The sequence below is a fragment of the Thunnus maccoyii genome, chromosome 18 (genome assembly GCF_910596095.1).
Source record: "Thunnus maccoyii chromosome 18, fThuMac1.1, whole genome shotgun sequence".
In the NCBI taxonomy this organism is placed as follows: Eukaryota; Metazoa; Chordata; class Actinopteri; order Scombriformes; family Scombridae; genus Thunnus; species Thunnus maccoyii.
In genome coordinates this window covers 8300498-8326655 of record NC_056550.1, presented here as the reverse complement: position 1 = coordinate 8326655, position 26158 = coordinate 8300498, and the positions used below count along the sequence as shown (strand labels likewise).

The window sequence follows — 26158 nt, the reverse complement described above, 5'->3', positions numbered from 1 at the left end:
TGATGATGGTTGAGAGCGCTGTCTAACATGTCAGTCCAAAATCTCCCATAGGTGTTCAATTGGGTTGAGATCTGGTGACTGTGAAGGCCATAGCATATGATTCACATCATTTTCATATTCATCAAACCATTCAGTGACCCGTTGTGCCCTGTGTATTGGGCCATTGTCATCCTGGCAGAGACCACTCCTATCAGAATAGAAATGTTTCATCATAGGATAAAGGTGTTCAACTCTGTATTGATTTTTAGTGACCCTTCCAACTAAGGGGGCAAGTGGACCCAAACCATGCCATCAAAATGCCCCCCACAGCATAACAGAGCCACCAGATCCCCTCACTGTAGGGGGTCAAACATTCAGACCTGTACCAGTTTTTCCATGAATTTGTCACTCGTCTGTATACCTCTGTGTGTGTTACATGCCAGAAATGTTTATGTGGAAGTGTCACTGCTAAGGAATTGTGTGGGAAGAAGAAGGTACCCCTACAGCAACAAGCCTGCCAAGTCCTTTATGCTAGATGCAGACACACTGCACCTTTAATACCTGAAGTACAATTAGCTAAAATGTAGGTCTATGTACGACATTTTACTCATAACACTTTGAATGCAGTACTTTTACATGTTTTACCTCCTCCAGCACTGTAAGTAATGACAATTGGCCTTTTTCACAGCGGACATTTTGTACAAATCGCCCACTGATAACATTAATATTGGCTCCGTTGTCTCTCAGTAGATGTGTGTCAGCCATGACAGAGTCACAGTGATCTTGCAGTTTTCATTTTATTATTTACACGTGTGCTTTTCTTATTGGGGTATGTCTTCCGTGAAATATTTCTTTCTGTTTTTTAATGTCGTCACCTTTTCAGTGCACGACTCAACCAGCTCACTAGATGGCGCGGGGAGTTCGGGATGTCCTGTCCTCGAGCCCGAGTTTGGCCTCCCCCGTCTGCACGTGCAGCCGTGCGTGGAGAGTACTGTGCTCTGCAGCACAGAGTTGTTGTTGTCGTTATTTTCGTTAGAGCCCGCCCCCTGCTTTGTCATTGGCTCTGCGGTGTGACTGACAGATTCCTACTGGACTGTCATCGAATCAGCAGCGTGTGAGAGGCGTGGCTTCCCCTGCTCATTATGATACAAGTTGTTTGGACACATGCAGGCGTCCCCGTGATATGACCCTCTGCAAAGTTGGTTAGAAGTAAAAGAAGTCAGCAGCACACCCTCAGTATCATTGTTCCTCACGTAGTCGGACTCGTCTTTTAGACATCAGCAGATACTTGTATCGTTCATCATGACAACAACCAACCAAATCTTTTTTGGAGATAGGAGCGACGTTCCTGATCTCCTCAAGTCCTTGGCTGACTATCCTGTCTCCTTCCCTGCCTTTGATGACACAGGTAAGAAGAATATTTTCTCATTTTCTTTCAAGCAGAGCAGTTCAGTTTATCTTATATTGTAAGCTGTAGCAGACTTGTGTCAAGCAGTGGTGGGATGTAAATACTCATTTACGCATTTCTGAGATACTTTTACTCTACTTAAGTATTTCCATTTTATGCTACTTTACTCCTGTTCTACTACTTTCTTTTTATCACTAACTATGCCTGCTTTTTACTTACTACCCTTTACTTATTTTTTACTTATATGCCTTTTTTGGTTACTTATATTACAGTTTGACTTATTTCACTAACTATGTAAAGTTAAGTCGGCTTTGAGTCTAAGAATTTAATTTCTGGTAATTATGTTGCATCGTTATCAAGTGTATGACAAAAAAACTTGAATTTCAGAGCGAGTTATCTTGCTGTCAACACTTTTGAATGCAGGACTTTTACTCATAATGGAATATTTCACACTTTCACTGCTTTTATTTTAGTAAAATATCTCAATTCTTCCTCCAATATTGGTGTAAAGTATTACTACAATATACTAGCAGACAACTTCCCAGTTCCTGCGGCAGTCACCGTTTAAACGAGCAGCTATCGGTGAATACATTATCACATTGATTGCTTTAGTTTAAAGTGATGATGATTGTATGTTGAAGATGTCCCTGATGCAGATTCATGCCTCTGTGGTAATGTGTCCGGCTGCTCTGACCACATGCACAGGTGATCAAATGCAGTGAGCTGTTTAATGTCAGTAGACTGTCTGTGCTGTTTGCACTCATGATATGTCAGCCAGCAACTGATGCAACAACACTGAAACAATCTTCACTCAAGGTTTCATCACATCATCAGTTTCTTTTATGCACTTGGTTCTTGATCGTAAATGACTCGGCCACACAGAGAATGCCTCTTTCCTTACTTTAAGCAAGTTATAGCATGCTGTTGTTTTTAAGATTTCAAGACATTAAGTAAAGAAACCAGAAATCCTTAATAGACATAACCTGAAAATATTCAGCTTGCATAGTTTGGATGTTATGTCAGCGTTTGTATGCACTCTGCTGCGTTTTCACTGATAGTAGCTATTATATGTCCCATCCACAGTAATGTAATTCATTCTTCCAACTTATACTCGCCCTTTGTGCATGTGTTTATTATCAGTGATTTAGACACATTTGAATGCATCACTGGATCGACAGTTTTATTGTATTGTTTGTTGTGCCAATAATGTGACGTGACACTGATGAGCCACCTTGCTGTCTTGCCCTTTCCTTTATTTGCGATCAATAATGATTGCATATTGTTTTCATCAGTCTCTTGGTGACACCCTGTTATTTCTTCTGTTTCTTGTGTTCAGCTTGTCTTCAAGCAGCATTATCAGTGTAGATTCTTTAACAACAGCTTGCTATAATGCATCATTATTATTTATTTTGAAATTAAGACAGAAGTAAAAACAATCAATTTTCTGCTGCAGCCAGCACCAGAAGATTAATCATTGCATTATTTTTCTCCCTGTGATTATGTCTTGTAGTGTCTCACAGGGAAGCTTTGAGCCCTTATTACTGCATTTTCTCACCATGCTAGACATTCACACTGTGGTGTTTTGTAAAAATCGTTTAACAGCAAAGCCTCTCCTGCTGTGGACAGGACACTGAAATAAAACTGCTGTTAAAGTCTTTGTGTTTTGCTTAGATAGTCTGAATCTTAGTGCAGTATGCAAACAAAACCTTCTTATTTTTCTTTGTACTGAAACAGAAGTTAGACCATGAGGCCAGCTCCTGTCTGTGCTGCTTCATGAGTGTAAATACGTTTCCAGTAATGTGAACGGACAGTAGAGGGCACTGAGAAGTGTTTATCGGCAGAGCCAGCAGATGTTTGCATGTTTTGTATGTGCACACAGCAGAGCACAATGAGCACAATGCCTGTCCTGTTGGGTTTTTTTTTTCAATAAGCTCTGCAGGATATTTAACCAGTAACTATGAATGACAGCTTTGCATACTGTGAACTGGTTTTCAGCATCAGTATAAGTGAGGTACCACACTATATTTAAGAAATATTTGTGGTGCTACACACACAACCAGACTAGTGCAGTTACCACATGGCACCTGACAAAGAGAGTCACACTGTGTACCAGTTTCATACTTCATACTAATTCTAAGCAGATTTTGAGTATGTGGTGCCTACACTAGAAATAAAGTATACTCAAAACAGTTAATAAATGATAGATTTTTAGTGTGCTATTGATGTACACTATTCTCCTACAATGCAATGCAAAAAAACATTAAAACAATTTGCAGATGGCAGTTAGACAGCCCAAAGAAAATCTTGGAAAAGAAAAGCATTTCATCATTAGAAAAGCGTCTGGCTTTCTCTTTGTGAAATTAAACTCTCAGTAAAAACACTTAAGTACATTGATTTCTTGTGCACTAACTGCAAAACCAATATACTATGACAATTAGGGATGCACTGATCCGACTTTTTCAATCCTGATACTGATACCTGGGCTTTGGGTATCGGCTGATACCAGTGTTTAATTAATAAGCTGTGTGTCTCACTGTGTGGACGAGACTGGGATCGTTCTTTGATGTATAAGACAACATCACGCTTGAATTAAACTTTTCTTTCCTAACTTTGTAAAACTAAATGTAACAGATAAATACATAGATATAAATTTACTGAATTGTTATTTTTTTATTTGATACCAGATCGGTCCATTGTCACTGATACCTGATCCAGCTATTTGCCTCAGTATCAGACCGATATCTTATATCCGTATTGATGCATCTCTAGTGACGACTGGTATGGAGAACTGTTTATGGTGTTAGTAAGTAGTATGGAGTTTGGACACAGCTGTAGTCAGAGAAATGTTATATCTTAATATTTGACAGTTTTTAGGAAAAATAAATAAATAAAAGGGATTTTGTAGTCTCCATCAGCACTACATACAGTACAATGTAGAAAAGCCTTGAAATAACATTTGGACTGTAATGTAGGGAGACACAATTTACAGAAAATATAATTGGACAGTAAAATGAATACATTCTCTCTCTCTCTCACACACAGTATATCTAAAACTCTGGCTTCTTGACCCTGTATAGGTAACAGGGTGAATGGTTCACATGGTGGTTTTAACTGGTACATAGCATGTAACCAGGATGAATACAATGGGACGTTTGATGCATGTTATTGACTCGCGCTATTTCCCATCCCTCTACACTTTACACTATCCACTTGCTAAAAAAACTTGGGTGTAACATCATTGCGCCATGTCAAACTGTTATCGTGTGGTCATTGTGGTGAACTTGTGAAAAAACAGACATTTAGTGGTGAGGCGGGGTGATGTGCGGTTTGAACATTGTGTACATGAACAGAAATATCTTGCTGAAGAGAACGAGACACTCGCGCGCTCACTGCATGGATGCAGGAGAGGACTCACGGTCGCGTGCGATGTTTCTAGCGCGTGCACGGAAAACGTGAGATGTTTCTCTTGTTGTGGGCGTTTGATGCGGAAGATTTTAACAGGACGTGTGAAATAATGAGTTCATAGGACGACGTGAGTTATATGTTTACATCCACAAATCAAATATTAGACTAATACTTTACAATTAAATGAATTATAAATTAACATGTGGTCAAGATATTACAGTTTAATGTAAACATCTAAATGATAACATAATAGCTGTCTGGTGAAGTACCTGTACCTGCCAGCTGTTAGAAGGAATAGCGCGTGGCCTGCTCCAGCTCGCATTGGTCCGCACGTGCTGAATCCACGCCCCTTGACAGATTGTACATTCACGTGCGGGCGGGGGGCACGTGTTTGTCCACGAGTGACTTCTTGTGGAGGCCGGGTAGGTTGCAAGGAAACAGAAACTCCTTGCACGAGCGCTGTATTTATTATTTATTTGTTTATTTATTGCGGGGGGCGTGCACGAGAGTTTGTGCAGGTGCAGACTTTCGAGTTGTGCAAATTTAATTTGCTTCACCTGGACGGTCTCTGCATTTCTTTCCTGCAATTTGCATGCGCGAGTAGTGACACTTTCCACTTAAAATGTATTGATATTCTGGCTGCACGAGACAGTATGTTCTCATTGCGGTGCACGTTCCCTACGTATGGACTGCACAGGCTTCTCCATGCACACAGTGAGCCTCCATGTGGACAGTAAGCGGCCAATGAGCCGTCGTGGAGCTACCACACAGACAAACAAAGGCGCACACGCAGCTGCTGAAATACATATTCACATGGACAGCGTTGACAGCCAATCAGCTTCTACTATACCCCGAGTGGGCGGGTACCGGACTCATGAATTTCTAACAAGCGCTCTCGGTGAACACGGAGGACACAAAAGGCGTCTGTGTGGTGTTGTTTTTGCATCCAAAAGCGTTAACAGAGGCAAACAAGCCAGAAAAGCAGCAGAAGTAAAATAAGCGACCGTCGGGTTCAGTTTGTTTCTGTTGTTTCCCGTTAGAGGAAGCAGCTCTCGGTACCGCAGGAACATCGTTTCGGTCTGAGGTTGACAGGGAACAATGTCTGGCAAAACCGCGGTGGCAGTTGGACTTCAACCCGGCAGTAACGATAACGTCGCTGCAGAGGCTCCACAGAAGTCCTTTCCTTTTGTTTTAAAGAAGATTATGGACATTCCCCCTCCTAACATCCTGGAGGAAGGAGACGATGGTAAGACCGAAACCTCGCGTTCAGTTTTACGAGTTTGTTTCTATCTGTTCTGAGTTTTGCCTCCGAAGCTATTTACTCACACAGATGTGCATAAACTAATATGTTTATATCGCGTACTGTCAGTTATAAAATGGGCGAAATGACGGCTGTTAATCTGGAGAGATTAGGACGGACATGCCATATGTTGCACGGCTCCAGCTTCATCGGAGGCTGCGAGGAAACAAAAAAGAACAAAAAGTTCCAACTCCTCTGAGCTGCTCTCCCAGCAGCGCAGCCAGACTGTAAACACACTTGAGGATACAGACACTGCTCGGCTTCTCATTGCACACATTTGTCAGATGTTATTTGTTCCCTAGTTTGTGTCATGGTGTTTTGTGTTCTTAGGGAGCTTGTGTGGAACAAGCAGGTTCCCCCTCCTGTATTTCTGCACCGTTCCTCGTTTATTCTCTGGTTTCCTCTAAACCTCTTTCTAGCTTTTATTTCACGGAGGCATCTACTCGCTTAATTTCGAACATATTGACAGACTCTTAGCTTGTTACCTTCCTTTATTAACCCCCTTTTTTTGTCAGATATCACAACACCACCACACCTCCTCCCCCCCTTTTCCCACCCTTCCTCTTTCCACCAGTTAATAAGCTTTTCCTGTGTGTGCGCATGAGACTCTCTGAAAGGACTCTTGTAGTCATGTATACACATTCCTCTCACAGCAGGCGTCCATTTATTTAACCCTCCTGTCTTTTCAATGCAGAAATCGAGAAAGAGAAGCTGTGCTCGTCTGAGGATGTGGAGGGAGGCGGGGCTGGGGCAGCCAGTGCCGTTGGAGGTTCCAGAGGAGGTGGTGGCAGCGGCGGAGGGGTATCAGCCTCCCTGACCCCAGCCATTTGGGAGAAGACCATTCCCTATGATGGGGAGACCTTCCACCTGGAGTACATGGACCTGGATGAGTTTCTCCTGGAGAACGGGATCCCTGTGAGCCTGGAGGAGGAGGAGCTGCAGAAGACTCTGACCTCAGTGGGAGGAAAAGGCAAATGCATCCCCAAGGTTACTGCTACGGCTACTACTACTACTCCTTCTACTCCAGCTACGGCTGCAGCCTCCGTCTCTGCCCCAGCATCTCCCCCCTCTGCCTCCGCCACCTCTACGGTCACCTCAGATCCAGAGGAACCGGTGACAGTCACTACGCTGCAACCAGCTAATTTAGAGGATGAAGAAGAAGAAGAAGAGGAAGAAGAAGAGGAGGAATCTTTGCCTGAGGAGGCAGCACCAGTTGAAGCAGTGGAAGTAAAGGAGAAGAAAACAAGTGAATAATTTAGATTTATGGGGTTTATATTTGTTAAACATTTGGTCGCTGAGGGGAGTCTTTGTGGATGTGTTTTTGACATACGGTTCCTCTTTATTTATATTTATTTCAGATAACAACAGTTCCTCTTTATTTATGATGTCAGATAACTAGTGTTTGTTTATTTTATTCTTTTCTGTTCTTCATTATATCACCAATTACTATTAGACTGAATCACTTTAGAAAAACAATTTCTGCAGGCACAGACTCTTAAATTATGTATTTATAAGCTGAATTCTGGACACTGAGGCATGTCTTTCATTTCAGCTGCAGCCTGTAGTTATATAGGTAAAGTTGTACTGTGTAGTTTAAGTAGGTGTTGCTGTAACATGAACTAAGAACAGCGTATATTGACTCAAGGCCAAGACACTGACCTTTGAGCACACATAGCTTTTATATGTTTGGCACATGGCCACTACTACTACTACTACTACTACTACTACTACTACTGCTGCTACTATTATTACCACTACTCACCTGTTAATGCCTCCTATCTCTCAAATTTTTCATAAAAACCTGAAACTAAAAGTTTTTCAGCACTTTGTTGAGCAAATATATAAGCTCAACCACAATCAAAATGCAACGCTCTAATGCAAAGATCAAATTCACAACCTTCAGTGGGAAAAATCAACCGCCCTTGAATCCCTGAAAATGTTTCTTTAGCAGAACGTTGAAGACATGCAGACCTGTATTCTGTCATTTGGTACATGTAGAGACCCCGCACATAGGAGCCCAAACATGCAGCTGTTAATTTTTGCTGGAAAAAAATCACATTCCCAGTTGACTTATTTTTTCTTCCCACCTGCATTCCATAAAGACCGGCCCTACTCTGCCTCTGATTGGCTAGTACTCGTTGCCTTCGTCGGTTAGGTTAGTTATGTTGGTTAGGTTTAGGCATGAGGAGTGAGATGGTTTAACCTGAGGCGCCAGATGGTTTGTTACACAGAACCATCTGAGAAGTCGGTCTGGAAAAGGGGAGGCACTTTCAAGAAATACTTGGTAGGTGATTGGATGAACCGTCAGTCTATCACCGTCTATCATGGGGTGCCGCACCTTAACCAGGCCTGTAGCTGCCAGTAGTTCTTCATGGGACGCTGATTGGTCTGAAGCACTATCACTGAATATGAAGACCAATCAGAGGCAGAGTACGGGCAGGTCTTCACAGAATGCAGGTGGGGAAAAAAATGACACATCCCAGTTAGGAAAGACAGGTGAGTTACTCATTATGTTAGTATGTAATGCAGCCCCATACGACGAAACAGTAACTAAAGGCTTAAAAATTACCTCCCTGATGCAAACTCAATAGAAATCTATAACATTACAAGCTGGTGATTTATTGGAGTATTGGTTTGAATTACAATATACAGTTACAACTTTTTATGTAGAGCTGCAAATTATGTCTTTAGTTCATAGATAAACAACAAGAATCTTTAACAAAAATCTTGAAGTTGTGCCCAAAGCAATGTCAGATGTTTTGTTTTTCCTGACTAAATTGAAAAACAAAATAAAAATCAATCAATCAATCAGATTTTATTTGTATAGCACTCTTCATGTAAATACAATGTAACACAAAGTGCTTAACACAATAAAAACAATACAATCAATACAACCCCCCCCCCATCCCATCCCATCCACACACAAACAATAAATGACTATGGTTAGTTGTGTTTTGTTGAGAGCGGCCTCTCATATCAAATTATACTTTTTCTCACCATACCTGTAGATCGTAACGCCAGCGAGCGTAGAACACCCTCCCCCATCGACCCAGACGCCATCGAGGTGGATGTTAATTTCCAGCCGGATCCCACAGACCTGGTCCTGTCCAGCGTGCCGGGGGGAGAGCTGTTCAACCCGCGTAAACACAAGTTCTCTGACGAGGAGCTCAAACCACAGCCTATGATCAAGAAGGCCAAGAAAGTCTTTGTTCCTGAGGAACAGAAGGTAGGCTGATATAATCATATCTGCAAGGCAAGAAGAAACAATAAATTTCATAATAAGCAAAAGATTGAAATACAGACGGATGATAAATGAAATTAATGCCTCCATCAGGGCCTGAGGGCTTACTGAATGGTGTTGGCTATGAGATTCACAGTCACCAGATCTCAACTCAGCTGTAGACTTATGGGAGATTTGGGAGCAACATGTTAAAATCAGACTTGAATTGTGGTATTAATGCGATGTATGAGAGTTTCATTGTGTTTCAGGGCACATTTAAGGTGCAGCTCAGTGCTCTGGTCAGTCAAGATTAAAGCATTTGCAAACAGTGATGGTTTGTTGTCTGTGGATTAGAGATAAAAGATGGGGGGGATGGTTTAACAACACAGATGTTCATCTGTTTCAAATCCCTTCCTAATGTTGGTCAACCACATCTCTCCCTTTTTGTTTTAATTTTTAAAATCTCTTTCTCATTTCACTTTCACTCTCACTCCCTCAGGATGACAAATACTGGTCCAGGAGAAAGAAGAATAACGTGGCAGCCAAGCGTTCTCGTGACGCAAGGCGGCTGAAGGAGAACCAGATCACGGTGCGCGCCTCCTTCCTGGAGCGGGAGAATGCTGCACTGCGGCAGCAAGTGGCCGAGCTGCGGAAGGACTGTGGCCGCTGCAAGAACATCCTGGCCCGATATGAGGCTAAGTACGGCCCGCTGTAAAAGAACTTAGAATGAAATCCAAGAAGTGTCAAATGAGACAAAAGCAAAACTTCCTTCCCCGCAGAATTCAACACAGACACAAACACCAAGGGAATCAAAATTTGCACTGTTGTCTTTGCTGACCTCCAGTCACTGTGTCAAGCTCCAGCTACACCCGACGCTGGAGTCTTGGATGCACACTGGCAGGCAGCGAGGCAGTCTGGGAGCGGTGGTCACAGGAAGGCCCGTGGAGAGCGCCTGGCTCCTACACTCTGAGAGGAAAGGGGACGATACTCCCATGGTCAAACACACATGGAAAATATGGTCTGTTTAAAGACGATTTCAAGAAAATCAGGAAATATGAAAAGAGCAGGCTGGTACAAAAGAATCACAGGCTTTTAAATACAACACACATCAGTTTTTTATCACTGCACAGCACTTCTTCTTAGTGGACCAAAGCATGAGTAACGTCAGTTGTCTATTTAGAACGGTGCACACTTCCCGTCCCTCACTTTTTTCCTTGTGTTGCACTTATGTTTGTATCTGTACGTCCTTTTTAAAATACTCCGGCTGAGGCTCAGAAGAAGGATGATGATTCACTCATCACTGGATAGGAGAGGAACAGATGAATAAAGGAGCAGGAGACAGATTCACAGTTGTACTTCAGCCTGAGGAGAGGGGAAGCAATGACCTCAGGTCAACAGAGGAAAAAAGGAGGAGAGTCTGTTAGTGGCTTGATTCAGTCACAGTTCTTCCTTCTTGTAACCCACATGCACGCCTCTGTGCGCACAAAAAAAACTATTTGTGTGTATAGCCATCTCCCTGCACCACATAGATGTGCGTAATCCAGTGTGTAATCCATTTGTTTTGCACTTTTTCTTTAAAAAAAAAACGACAAAACACACATGGTGTGTAAAGATTATAGCAGTGGCAGGTGTCTACCTTATTAACCACAACCAGTGTGGGAGACACAGTAGCTTATTAAGAAAAAAAAAAACATGCATGACCCACAGTTTCAAGCTACTGTGATTCAGTTTCCTTTTCTACTAACCTCAGATCAGCTTCCAGAGCCCCACACAGGATTTTATTAAAGCAGACAGATTTGGGGTTTTCTGTAAAAGATTTTAAAATTTAGAGAATGAGCAGTAGTGTTTTAGTCCTGCAGATTACTGTCGAAGGATTAGGTTTTGATGATATCCAGGGCCCTCACAGGTGGAGGGGTATGTTTATATGTAGGGATGTTTATTTTACTGCACACTGCAAGTAGAGGGCGCTAGAGCCACTGCGTGCCGAGTCATGGTGTAGTGATGGCTGGATTGTTTTTTTTTTCTCTAAAGATTTATCCAGGCCCGAGGTTGACTGCTTCTGAATCTTGTAAATAAATGATTGTCTCACAGTCTTTATTTCCTAAGACAGGGATTCTGACTGTGTGTTTATTAACCCAATGCTATTCCTTATATTTGCCAAATAGTCAATGAGTGCTGTATTTATTCTGATGGTAATAATGCATCTGTTGATTGTGATGTACAACAATATGTCAGATTATTCTATTTCCTTTTGAGGAACAATACTTCTAATGAAACCAATGACTAAGCAGGGACTTCAATGGGTAAACTGTGCTTTTGGATGTTTGTTTTAAAAACAGATTTATATAGTTATACGGGATTCTTCTCTCTGTCTCTCTCTCTCTCTCTCTCTCTCTCTCTCTCTCTCTATACATATATATATATACGGTATATACATGTGTCTGAACATGCAAAGGAGAAGACACACTCTCATTTACCTCATCCAACACTTCCTATTTTGAAAGGTTAAGAGTTTAGTAGGGCTACAAAGCAGTGTTGGTTGAAGCAGACAGCACATACAACACAGCTTAGTTCCATTTGGCAAAACCTTGAATCTTGAGTCGATCAATTGAGTTATCTCTTGCCAAAGCGGCTGAGCCTGTGTCTAAATTAGTAAATACATTACAGACTGTTATAGGACTCTATATCTCAAGTGTCTTTGGCTGATGCAGATTTTGTGATCGGTCAGCTTGTGCTCATAATCGCCGTAATCCTGGAAAGAGACTATATGTGGCAATAATACTCTGTTATGTAATGCTTGTTTCATTTCAGTGATGATGTTGTATGTAAAATTGCAATGGCGTACTAAATAGAAAATGCCCATTTGTGCTTCCAGTTTAGATCCTATGTAGTCTAGGATCCTAATGCATGAAACCCAGTAAAATCTGTCTCGTTTTTTTTTTTTTTTTTTCTTATTGAATATTTTACACCAAGTGTACTTATGTCTGTAAACCATCACTGAAAACTAGACATGTTTTTGGATGGGTAGATTGATGGTCTGTTGTACAGTTCTGTCAAAAGATAGAGCAGAACATCTGTGCCACGATGACTCATATAATAGCGCCACTTCTCCTTGTGCAGTCAGTGCTTGATCTTGGGGGCGAACATCAGCTGAAAACGGCATCTTTTGATCACTGTGTGGATTATTTTCTACTTACTAAAGATTGATCTATATCTAGATACACTGGATCAGTTGGTGCTTTTCTGTTTTCTTGATAGATTCTGTGTTTATTTCAGTTTTCTGATGGTGTAGTATAACAGACATTTCATTTTTGCATTGACATTCAAACCTGACATACACTGCATTATGCTGTTTATACGTCAATGTAGTGGATGAATGCAAACGTCTAGTTCTTTTTTAACAAAATTGAAATTGTTGTGCATACAGCTGATTAAAGGTACTGGCCGAGAGTCTTTTTAGCAGACAATAAATCCAGATCATTTATAAAACAGCATACAGTATGTAGCAAACCTTTTTTTTTTTTTTTTTTGATTCGAAGCGCCTCATGGAACTGGCTTGTAACTCTCAAACTGAGTTTGAGCTGCAGATTCTACAGGTCTACACACCATTAGGGAAGGAAAACAATAGCTGCAGCTTGTAGACCTGCAGATGTAGACATGTCTGTCTCCACCTAAAGGCAAAGACATTAATTGCAATTGAAAACACCTGCGCCACCTGTAGGCAATATTGTTTTCTTCGTGTTCAAGGTAATTACATGTCAGCCCAACATGAAGCTTTGACAAAGACCTCATTCATTCATTATCAAAAAAATTGAGCACTTAAGTGTTAATTGTTTGTAGAAATAGTCACCTGTCCAGAGAGACATATTTTACCAATAAATAACAGCTACATCTGGATGTTTAAATCCATTAAATATGTAAAATATCAAATGTCACGCACAGAATGCGAATAAAGAAAACTGCAGTAGCACCACTCTGCCTGGAGGTGGCGCATGTGGGAAATTTGCGTTATTGTTTTCTTTACCTGCAGATGTTGCAGATGTGCATGTTTACATCTGCAGGTTTGAACAGCTGTTTGCAGGTGCTGGTTTTAAAACAGTTGGCAGTGGTTTTGGGTGCTTCGCTTCAATGATACTATGTCCTTGTTTACTATTTAAAGTAGCTACAATACTCCTGAAAAGAATATTTAAACGTCTCTATTGAGAACAGTTCTAAAGTTTGATTTGTTTTTTGGTGTTTTTGCTTTCTTTTCTCTTTTTATATAAACGTATGTTTTTGTTGGGTGTTTTGTATTCTGTGTCCTAACCATGTACAAGATACATGAAACTGCAGTACTGTGTCCTAACTGTATCTTGTATCATGCATATGAAATAAATTGAGATTTAATGACATGTGGGCTCTCAGTTTGACCTTGCTTGAGTCATCGACCAGCTGCAGCGGCTCCGATGGGAGGCACACTGCTGCTGAGAGACAAAGAAACAATAGAAGCACAGTTTGTGAACAAATGGAGGCGTCTTCTTCATCCTTAACCTCATCTTTGATGCACACGTGGACACCCCCCAAAGTGCACATGTAACACACACAAAATGTTGGTTTTGTTTTTCTCTCAGACGCTGTGTTGTTTTTTTCACTGTCCCTTCCTCGCCTCGGTCCTGCTGCTCATCAGTATTCCAGAGGAGTAGGAGATGTTGCGTAATGATCACATCCACACACAAGGGAGCAGCGTTGCGTAACAGCAGCAGCCTCAAAGACCAGCAGGATGTGAGTGTGTTTGTGGGGAGGGGGGAGGGGTTGGAGAAAGGAGAAAGGAAAGTGAGGAAGCAAGGGAGGGGTTCTGGGAATTGGGAGGGAAGACAAGGAGAGGAAAGGTGATAGGAAGGATGCAGGGGAGAGAGGAGAGTAGAAAGCAGGGGGTGAAGGAGAATGGGATGGAGGGGAGGAGAGGGGGGCGATGGGGCTGAAGTGCTGAGGTGGGGCAAACAAGATGGCAAAAGGATGGACAGAGAGAGATGGAGGAGAACAGGGATGCAGTTAAAGAGCGAAGACGTGTGAGCCGAGGGAGGGAGGGAGGGAGGGAGGGAGATGGGATGCAGTGAGTGGGTGATGAAGATGTGGAGGAGAGCCAAGGAGCAGCCCAGCCATGCATTTTAATGTCACACCACTACATGTTACTATAGAAAGCACAGCCCCCCGTGTGTTTGCCTCACATGAGCCAGCCAACCTTACAGCATGGCTGCATCTGACAGACACTAAAGACACAGCACAGCACAGACAGAGCGCTGGATGATGAAATATAAAGTAATATCTGCTGGGATGGGTCCAGTTGAGGTGGGTGGTGAGCAATCTGGCTCCTCACCATTTGAGAATTTCATCTTTGTTTTGAATTATTGATCAAACGTCACTTGAATTTGTTTACTGCAATAAGAGGGCATGATGCTCCGGCATTTCAATCTGAGGCTTTTTCACAGGAACGCAGGGATCCACTTTTCATAATCTTTGATCTACAATATGTTCCACATTAACCGTGTATGACACACATAGGAAACTAAGAGGTGGATTTATCTATGTGCAAGCTGAAGACTCATGTCACACCGCATTTAGTCACATAGCTCTGCATACCCATAGACAATGAGGACGACACAATTAGCTTATTTTCCATGCTTATTTTTTGCCAATCTGTTTTTATTACAAACTTAAAAAAGAATCTGATACAATAAGAAACTGCAGTAGTAACTCCCCATTCCCGAGGGGCAGCACAGAAACAGGTCATTGCATTTCAGTAGTGAAAGATTCATTATACATCTACAGGGTGTACAGATCAGATACAAAATAGGAAAAATAATAAAATACAGGCAGGAAAGAAAGCACTATATTTATACATCATCTGAACTTTTAATTATATCTATTTTACTCTTAAATGTTAAATTTTACATAGAAAATAAACTTCTTTTATGACAATGAAATATTCCAAAGTGCAAAATAAAACGCACACATTGATATAAGCAAAAGGACATCAGAATACAAAATTCTTTTTTTTTTTTTTCTCTTCATTAATTCTCAACCCTGATTGTAGAATAGCCTGCGTTTAGAGCTGATTTGCGGCGTATTTAAAACACGGATCTGTTTACTTCTTTTCAAGTGTAAAAACACAAAAACCGCTTCTTAAAAGGAGGCTAACCAGCTTTTAAAATAATCACTGACATCCTCAGACCTCTCACCTGCAGAGCCAGATTTGTATGCAGAAGAAATTGAACGACACCTCGTTTGCACTGAATAATCTGACAGCTGAGGAAAAAGAAAAAGAAAAAAAGGAAAAAGGAGTCACTTGGACATTTTGGACATGCATGTGACTAAAAATCTCTCCAAGACTTTTAAACACACAATAAAAATGACAAGTTCCTCCGTTTATTTTCCACAGGCCATCTCAACCAGGGTTGACTAACTACAGATCTGAATCACATTCACAGCACATTCATTTCCTTCATCCTTCCAAACCTGCTGTAACACTGTACTTCCTATTGATGAGATAGGAATACTGGATTTTTTTCTCAGGGCGTAGAGAGGTAGAAACCCCTTGAATCCTTCAGGGTAATTTAAATTATGGCATTACATTGCACTGAAGAAGGGCAAGCATCTGTGTAAGCAAAGACAGTCTGGGATATGGCTATATTATCGAGACCAAAGGACCAGGCTGATGGGGAGAGGATGACACGTTTGGGGAGGGAAAAAAAATGAGGTGAGAGTAAGTTAAATTAAATGAGAAATATGAAATGTGTGGGGGGGTTTTTTGTTTGCGGGAGGATATACCTGATGAAGCTCGGACAGACTGAAACGTTGCAGGCTAATAAATGTTTCAGCAGTGAGCGAGACAGTGTGCGGGAGTTTTTCCCTCATCGTTTGTGGGAAATTTTGCTCACATAAATCTGAGTTTAGCTACTGTGGTAGCATACAGGCAAGTGAGTAGTGTTAATGTGCAACTGTGTTTTTTTTCCTTTTTAAAAACGAAGGAGAAAGGAATCAGCAATGGACAAAAAAAAAAATAGAATGATATGCAGTGAATTCATATGAAAAAAGGGAAGATGGACATTGCAATCAAAAATGAATCTGAAAAGTGGAGATTTTTGGTTTAAATGTACTGCCTATGAGAACAGGGAGTAGTGTTGTCAGACTGCCACGGGAGCACAGAAAAAGTGATATTAGCCATCTTTTCCTACACAAACCCACTGTAAACATTCACTTCTTAAAAACTCCAAATCCAACTTGAAGAGTGAATACATTTACCCGTCTTATTAGACAAATGCTGTACAAGGTACAATACACATTCAATACTTTACTCTGTACATCTTTATTTTTGTCTCAGTTTGCATATATTCACGTTATTTTTCTGAAAAAATAACTTCAGCATGTAAGAAACTAAACAAAGAATCTGAACATAAGAACTTTCTATATACATATTCCTGGACTTGTAATTTCTTACTTATACAAATGTAAGTGACAATTTGCAAAAAAAACAAAAAAAACAAAGAAAAGAATAGAAATATTGGAAATAAATTACAAAACAAAAATTGTAAATGCATCTTTCCCTCACAAATTGTAACATTTACAGAGAAGTGTACCTCCCCACCCGTCCCCTTGAAAAGAAAAATAATGAAAAAAAAAAAAGAAAGAAAGAAAACTTGCATGCATATGACAAGCTGTCACATCGCAATACCAGCGTGAGCACAAGTCAAGGGTCCTTGGGTCATTGTATACAAAAACATTTATGGATACAAGTCTAGAAAACATTCACATAAACGGACATGACTGACAGCATCTCCTCACTTCAATTTAGCTCCTCTTTGAATCTCTAAAGCGTTTCGTGACGGCTGAATTCAATGTGCAAAGGGCAAAGGAATGGGAGAACGTTTAGCTCTTGTGTCTGTGGGCGACACACAGCAACAGGAGCCCAGTAATAAAGTGCCGGACAGCTCGAACGGACATCTGGGGGGAGGAGGGGGGGTTACCCTTCCCTGTAGTGACTACAGTAACCTACATGTTAGAAACAGCAGACTTGCAGAGATCTGACAAGCTCTCCGATAAAGCGACAAAAGCCACACATCAATAAAGAACATTCATCTTTGTCCAAATCACTGCAACTGGGAAAAAGAGACGGAACAAGCTGCACTGTACTGTTCTGCTGCTTTCTCTTTGTAACAACCGGAGGAACAGAGATCACTGAAGAATTTCAAGAGGCGAGAGAATAGTGGGAGCCTTTGGCTTCAATACCATTTAAGCTCACCAGAAACGTGCTCTGGGTTTTAAAGTGTTGCTCTCTAAGCGAATACAACCCGGACACCAGAGGCAACACAACTCTCTAGCTGCATCCCTCTCTTGTTTTTCCTCTGTCTTCCCTTCTCTACCAGCTCCCTCTCTCCTCTCTGTGCAGAGGAAAACCACTCCTTCATAGTCAAAGTCATGCTAAGCCATTTATCACAATCCCTACTGCTTAACTGCTGCATCCCCTCCCCCTCACCCCCTTCTCCGCCTGTTCACCTTCACACACTGCTGACTGGAATTGTGTGTGCAGATATTTCTGTGTATGTGCTGCCCATTTGTATAGATTTATGACGCCATAACTTGCATCTGTGTGTGTGTGTGTGTGTGTGTGTGTGTGTAACTGAGGTATCAGCAAATGGTTATTGTCTTAAAATGCAAAGATTCATTTGCCTCCCACATTCACCAAGGTTTCCCTGACCTTCTCAGCTGCAGTTTCCCCCTGACAGGTACAATACATTCCACTACATCGCTCCCTCAACACCCCAACGCTCCCTCTTCCTGCTCCCTCCTCTGCGCTCACTTCATTTAAACCCACGTCATGTACACATTCCAGCTGACGATAAACTGCTTTTAATATCCACCCGGTGACAACAACAGAGTCAAATTGTGTCTGCGCACGAGTGCGTTTCAAGGGTAACGGGCCCACCGTACAAACAATGAGTCTCCGGCTCACGCTGAGCCACAACAAAACAGAACAGGACTACACACACACAGAGACAGCAGAGCCCCCCTCTCTGTATTTGTGGCAAGTAGGGCAGAGCAGATTGCAGAGCAAAGTGCTGAGCTTTCCACAGCCGTCGTTCCCTGCAGGACTTGGCGAGGTCCTTTTTCACAGCATGACAGTGCAGTGCAAAATGGAGCTATACTAGATCAGGGTCCATTAGACTACAAGTCCAAAAAAAACAAAACAAAAGAAGTCTCTCGCATTAACATTCAATGCAAAATAATAAACACAAGAGATTGGCAACGACTCCAGGTAGAAAAGGAACTTAACCCCAACCCACTCCTGTCATCAAAGCCAACACAGAACGTGACAAGTAACAGCAGTGGACAAAAGTGCAGGGTGGGGTTGAGGGTTATGAAGGAACAAAACAAGTCACATGAAATATTCAGTGGACGTGGTATTTTAAATCTTTGTAGTAAAACTAATTCTTAGCTTGTATTAGTATTAGAACAATTTGTTAGAAAAACTGAAAATATCTGGAGCATCACTGTCCTATACTCAACTCCTCCTACAACAATTCTTATTATCATAACAAATGAAGGCTTAGTTGGCCAGCACAACAGGCTGGAAGGACTGGCTGGGATATTGCAGGTTGTAGCTTCCTAAACCCTCGACGAACGGCGGCTTCTCCATGTAGGAGATCCCTCCGCTGCTGCCAATGATGCCCACGCTCTGTGCTGGAGGAGGGCTGGAGAAGGGGTCAAAGGACGGATGGGTGTTGACATTGTGGGGGGGTTGGAAAGGGCTGGCATGAGGTTGCATGGGCTGGGTGTCAGCGTCGAAGTAAAGGGGGCCGGGGGAACCTGGGTAGACAAACTCTTTGGCGTTGGGGGAGAGCTGGCTTGGGATGGGACCTCCGAGGGAGTGCAAGGAGAGAGACAGCGGCTTGTGCTTAAGCAGCTCAGGAGCCGAGATGGTGGTAGGAGAACGGGTGAGCATCCTCTGGGCGGGCGGTACGCCGACCGCGACGCTGGAGTTACCTGCCGACCCGGCCCCGCTGCACTTCTTCATCTTGGTCGAGCCAAATTTAGTGGCGGCAAAGCTGGCGGTGGTGAAGGTGATGGGTTGGGGACGGGCAGCGGGGAGAGCGGAGGGCGGCTGCTGAGTGGAGAGGTAGGGCAGCCCTCCGCTGGGAGGAGAAGGGGTGGAGGTGTTGGAGGAGTGGGCAGCAGGGTCAGTGGGCGTGCTGGAGCTGGGGTAGCTGAAGAGCCCGGGGCAGGACGGGGCGGACAGAGGTGTGGGAGAGCTAGAGAGCGATGGCATGAGGGCAGGAGATGCCTGGCTTCCAATTGGCACGAACACCTGAGCGTCTGGATTGAAACCCAGACTCTTTGCCTCCTCCGCCTCTGGGTCTCCTTTACCCTCTCTCATCACCCCCTCCACCCTCTCGCTGTCACATCCGAGGCCTGGAGGATCCTCCAGGTAGAGCACCTTCACCGCCCCCTTCTCTCCAATCTGGTAGGATACCTCGTAAGGGTCGATCCACACGCTGAGCTCTGCAGGGACATTTGCACGCACCTCCTCCGTGTCAAGTCCGCTTCTCTTGGCGGCTAACTCCACCACGGGGTCTCTTGGTGCTCCAAGGTGAATGCAGCGGAAGGCAGAACCCCGAAGAGGGGCTTCAGGATACCAGTGACCCTCAAAACGAGACACCAGTATCCTCTCCAGCTCCTCCCCAAACAGGTCAGCTCGACGCCGAGGCAGCTTGTTGTACAGGTAGGACACGATGAAGTTGAGGGCGACCTTCACTTCCAGATGCATGGCTGCACCAGGTTAGCGCCGTCTTGGGAGCAAAGTGTTTGAGATGATGGTGCTGAAACTGAGGCAACGCAACTGCAACAAGGGGTTTTTCCTCTGGCTTACTGTAAAGTGTATGATTTTTTTATTGTCACCATGGTAAAGGCACCTTGAAGGCAGGGGCAGCAGGTTGCAGGCCGTTTGTTGTTGTCGTCGTCACAGATGTTGAACAATGTTTTCAGGTCCTGTGAAGAAGAAAACAGAAGAAAGCAGTCATTTTACCTTGTAAGAACCAGAGGAAGATTTGAGGGGAGATGAAGGGAAATGAATCAAAAGAAAAGGAGTTATGCAGCTGTACAGTTAATCTTAGTAACATTTTATGGGGGAAAAAAAGCCTCATTTGTATGGAGGCTGGAGTGTGCCACCAAAATAAATAGCCTTTTTCAGGGATTAATTATAATTGATTATTGTGTACATTTGAACAAGTACTTACATTGTCTTTTTGTCTAAGTTACATACTGTGGTTAAAGAAAACTCATACTGGAATTTGCATATTATTGAGTTTTTTTTATAACAATTTTGTTCTTTTTCTCCAAAAATTGTAAAACCCAACAAACATAAAACATAAATTCCATCACAATAAAGAAATACAGCAAATTAAGGCACTTCTGGTCACAATAAACCAAAAAACAATGGATGAGATCCTGGTGGAAAAGTTTTGTAAATGTATCAGCTTAATTGATACATATGATCATTCCAGTGGCACACTCCAGCCTCCATACAGGTCACGACCCTAATAAAAGCAAGAAATACGCACATCTGCAGGTATGAGACCAGTGGGAGTGTCACTGCCTGATACAATATAGATTGAGACATTTCTATACCGGCCTCTGAGGTGTAACATTGATTCAAGTAAGAAACTCGACAGTCTAATTTATAGTGGAATGACTTCAAAGCCATAAAAAATAGATTAAACAGCTTGTGGAGGCGGTTTCAAAAGCCCAGCATAAAGCCTTTAGGAATCAAATTAAAAACACACAGCAATTATAAATGTACTATTTTATATTTAGTTTTTTTTTTTTTTTTAATCAAGTGCAGGATGTACTGATGGCTGTAACAGATGCTGTGTTGTGGGCTTCATAAATCCTTTATAATCTGAATCCGATCGCATGGAGCGCCTCCTGCTTAATGCTTTAGCACAGTCACTCTGGGTCCACTCACCACCACGTAGAGTCCAACTCAACGAAAGATTATTAAGCAAAAAGGAAAAAAAAACAACAGCATAAGACTCACTAAGGAAGAATTATAAAATGGCAGGACAGTTGGTCGAGCCCACAGAACACCATTTCCCACCATGCAGTGCACACGATCACCCCCCCTTCTCCCTCCCCCCTGCACACACACACACAAACAATTCACTCACATTCACTTCCCTGCCAGATGGGGATTCGGCTGCTAAGATTAGAAAGACGCCTCCGATTAAAGACAATTCTAATGTTATTACAGATAAAGCTGCGCAGCCTGCAGGGATTCGGGAGTGACAGCTCAAGACGGGATTTACATTTTCCTCTCACATGAAAAAAGGTGACATTGAAGGATAAGACGGGGGTTGGCCAGAGTGGGCTATAAATAGGGCCCCATTTTGCATCATCTGTGAAGCAAATTCCTCTCCGCCACCTGAGCTAAAGATGAGTTAAAGTGATTGAATAAAAAGGATCTCTGAGCTCAGGAGGATCCGCCGGTCCATGACCTGCAACAGCCATCATTACTAAAAACCTTGAGTGCAGACACAGCTAAGCTACCTACAGCATCCGCTGCGTTTTGTACCTCTCATTATTAAAAGGCAACAGCAACATACCCAAGATCCAATGTCATCCAATGACATTAGAGGAATAGCTCACTTAAAAATGTGCAGGCTTGTTCTTTCAGGAGCACAATAAACGCTCTGAAATCATAAACCACGGCTTGCAGTTTTTAATAAAAACATCCTAATCTTTCAGGTTCAGAAACCCCCCCCCCTCGCCCCCCCCTCATTGTGTTCTTATTTGTATTCTTCACCTGCAGATTTGCTTCACAGCTTGAAGGATCCGTTTCTGCAGGCCTATTGTTGCAAGTGCAGGATCTATAGAGCTATTTTTGTTTACATGGACTCATTATCAGTGCTGCAAATGTGCCACACGGTATACACTGCATGTCAGGCTTTCTCTCTCAAGCACTAGATGTACACATGAAGTCGTACATATATGACTGCAAAAGCCCATTTTTACATATTATAAATGAGGGTAAGAGTAACATTTGCAGGCCTGCATGAACTAATTGGTTGCCACGTACACATAAAACCTCAATATAATAATAGAGCATGAATATTATTGTGATTTTTCCTTTTGTCTGGTTGATTGCACCTCATTTCAGTTTTCTCCCAACAGAATTTTAAACTGTTTGTCATTTATAGACCCCTTTAACTGGGAATATCTACCTAAAATAATGGGAAGCAAATATGCAAGCAAGAGTGTGAGATTGGAGAAATATCATCCAGGTTTTGCTTTGCATGGGTGATGAGAAGCTCAGATAATAAGGCAGCAGGGTCTACCTGGGGATTACTGCCATATGTCAGTCAGAAGGCACTGGAGCAGAAAGGACACTGCTTTAGCTGACATGCAACTGGAGAATCCCTCCTTGCCAAATTGTCGCTGTAAATTAAATTATGAAGCTAATTAAGTGGTGAACAGCCTACGAGCTCTGACGAGTGAAGATGAGAGTACCTCCTCAGCATAAACAACCTCAACAATAAACATGACAGCTGCACAGGCTCACTTCAGCTAATATAAACGGAGGAAGACAAAAACAAAAGCCGAGTCTTTCTTCAATGGCTGAACCAGTGCAGTCATTCATTTTCAGTCAACGCTGTTTTGATGGATGTCCATCAAAACACAGGCAACCTGCTGTTGACAATGAACAGCGTGTGATGATGTTAAAACCCTTTGTAAGAAATGACAGTTAATTACTTACCTATCGTTACTGATGATGTCCTAGCTTGACTTCTACTCCTGCGTTTCTATTTTAATTCCCTTGTGTTGTTTCGGATGTGTCAAGTCGTCAGTGTTGAGAAGCTGACCAGTAGATATTTTTCACCTCAGTATTGTTGATTTTTTTTTTTTTTAACGCTGTCCTTTTTCTCAGATGGCTGACGGGGTTCCCAGTTTGTCTTCAGCTGACACTTTGCATGGAGGCTCCAGAGAAACTTTACTGTTTGACAACCCGGCGTATTTATACACTGTGACTCGCCCACACCCCCGTGACGGCAGGAACTACTTTTCTCGTATGATGATAGCTGCTGCTTTATTGTTATCTTTTACAAATCATCTCTGCTTTTTTTCGTCTGTCAGCAAATCATTAAAACCGTCCATATGGGCTGTGTGTGTTTTTAAACCCTGTGCATTAACCCACAGACTGATTTAAAAACATAAACAAAAACAAACCTGTCGCTCCTCACTTTCTGGACACAGTGTCGATTCATATAGTTTTAAAAAAGCAGCGACGACAAATACACTGAAAATATGGACGTTTTTTACCATCATATAATATCCAAGTTCACCTAGCAGGCTCTAGCTTATTTGGCGGATGGATATTTGTAGTTCCCCCTCGGTGCTGAACAATTTGCTAAAAATATAAGCGGTGATAGCAACAGAGTCTCTATTGGCTGAGACGGGAGGAACCACAGATTATTGGGCGTCAGCGGCCATTCAGCATCTAAAGCAACCTGACTTTTACCAAGGGCTTGTGGGAAATTGCGTTCTTATAGTTTAATGATATGTTTTTAATTTTTTTAAATTTTATTTTATTTAATTATCAACAAACAGCATGGTAGACATATATTAATTACATAGGCTAAGCAGATAATGCCATGGGATCTAACACTGACAGAAATCATAAATCAGCTCACAAATGTCATTCAGGGTACATAAATTTATGGTTTTAATAGCTTTCTTATTTTTAGAATACAGGATCGATATTTGATTTCATTTTCAAAAATTAAAAAAGATGATTTATGGTTGGAAAACTTAGATTTATCGATATGTGATTTTGCAAGTAATAAAATCAAATTGATGATATAGTATTGATTTGCTTTGGTAGAAGTCCAAACAATGCATTTTCATAGGAAGGGGAAAATTCAGAATCAATATATTGGGAAATATATGTACAGACATCTTGCCAAAAAATACAAGCGTGGGGACAAAACCAAAATAAATGACATAAATCTTCTGGAACCAATTGACAAAGTAAGCAGTCCACATCAATGTCCTTATGATATGTGATGATTGGAGGATTAAATAACTGGACATGCTGTAGATGCTTTAAGTAATTTTTGTTGAGCAGGCTTTATTATGCATTCACACATTTTCTTCACCATAGGATGGCACCTATTTTATGAATAAGATCAATTCACCAAACCTGAAGTTCAGATCTATTTTTCACAACATAACATACCAGAATAGGTTTAAATTTGATATTTGGGATGATCATACAAAAAGAAATCAAATTTGTGTGTATTGTTATTATATATTTTTTATTCTATATCTTATTTTAGAATATAAACAAGATCAAATGTTTGTCCCACATGAGCATTTTTACTCACTTGACTATTTGACCATTAATCTCACACATGTGTAAAATTTTACCAAAACTTAACTATTCCTTTTCATGTGAAGAGTCTTGCTTCAGAAGCAGCATTCATCGCTGGCATATTATTGTGAATTATTGACACCAGAGTTTGGACTCATTTGAAATTGCTATTTATTTTTCTAAAACAGGGTATTTTTGAGCATTATGCAATATATTTCAGGTAGAGAATATCTTCAAAATAAGCAAGAGTTGAAAATGACCCCTCAGGTGAACTGAGTACAAAGTAAACCTGTAAAAAAAGTTGTTTTTACATCTGTTAATGTTAATGTCCTTCAGCTACTCTATTTAATTCTTTACATAAAGATGCAAATGTTGCAATAAAAAACACACACATATTCATTATGTATATAGCTTGTGGGTAAGAAAAGGATGAGATTTATGTGAAATATATGTTGTTATGTGTTATCAGGATGTAGGCAACTGGAAACTGGCATACAGATGTCACATAGAAACTTAATTTTCAAAAATGTCAATAGAGAGTTTAGAAATGATCACAAATAATTACAAAACAAACTGAGTGGTATTATATATTTGATTTTACACTTTATATCACTGCATGGTCTTATCATTAGGTTACAATCAAATCTACAACATGTGACACCTAAATGTTTTTTTTGACTTGCAGCTTTACCAACAACAACAAAAACAACAACAACAATAATAATAACAACAACACATTTATTTAATTAGATTTTATTTTACCATACAAAATGTAAAGTGTAAAAAGTGTAAAAAACAAAACAAAACAAAACAAAACAATAAAATGTAATTTTTTCCCTCACTTTCTTTATTGTACACATGTTCATATGCAGAGGTTCATAGACAATAGAAAACGAAAACAAAACAAACAAAGATTACATTTTGCATTTTACAGTGCGAGAGTTTGTGTTACATACATTTATAAAGCTTGATTCCTGACAATTTTCTTATGAATATGAAAATATGGAAAATAATAAACAGTTGTGTGATATGCAGCATGTTGTTTTCAATCTCATCTTGACTAAAATAAAGCATTACCTCAAACATCTATTTCAACATTCGTGTTAAGTTTCTTTTTTCGGAAGTTGGTTACACCAATCCAGAACATTCTTGTATATACACAGTGAAAAATAGATGGGAAATACTGTCTTTTTCAAGTCCACCAAAATCACACTCATGATCAATATCCAGTCTGAATCTTTCTAACACAAGTTTTACAGGATAAATTATATGCAATATCTTAAAATACACTTCCTTAAACTTGTTATTGAACTAGTATTTATCACAAATGTTCTAGTGCTTTCTCTCATTGTGTATCATTAAATAAAGAAGACCAAAAACATCTAGATGATGGGAGAGTGTGGTCCTAATATGTTTGTTAGAGCACTTCCCTTTCAATAAAACAAT

The 26158-nt window shown here is 41.2% G+C and overlaps 2 protein-coding genes across 3 annotated transcripts; one reads left to right on the top strand and one right to left on the bottom strand.

The window, feature by feature from the left end:
• The first annotated feature begins 1158 nt into the window (after positions 1 to 1158).
• tefb (TEF transcription factor, PAR bZIP family member b) lies at positions 1159 to 13703 on the top strand. 2 transcript variants are annotated; one of them, XM_042393118.1, is made up of 4 exons: positions 1159 to 1387; positions 6787 to 7338; positions 9101 to 9318; positions 9812 to 13703. In XM_042393118.1, exons 1-4 carry the CDS (start codon positions 1282 to 1284, stop codon positions 10025 to 10027), a joined length of 1092 nt encoding a protein of 363 aa, XP_042249052.1. In that variant the 5' UTR covers positions 1159 to 1281; the 3' UTR covers positions 10028 to 13703. The 2 variants fall into 2 exon arrangements, with proteins under 2 accessions (XP_042249052.1, XP_042249051.1); XM_042393117.1 differs by lacking the exon at positions 1159 to 1387 and adding an exon at positions 5070 to 6038.
• Positions 13704 to 14955: 1252 nt separating this feature from the next.
• Positions 14956 to 23700, bottom strand: LOC121884597 (protein Tob2). The gene is made up of 2 exons (XM_042393469.1): positions 23099 to 23700; positions 14956 to 20334 (listed from the first exon to the last, which is right to left on the bottom strand). Exon 2 carries the CDS (start codon positions 20111 to 20113, stop codon positions 18896 to 18898), a length of 1218 nt encoding a protein of 405 aa, XP_042249403.1. The 5' UTR covers positions 20114 to 20334; positions 23099 to 23700; the 3' UTR covers positions 14956 to 18895.
• Between the last annotated feature and the right edge of the window lie 2458 nt (positions 23701 to 26158).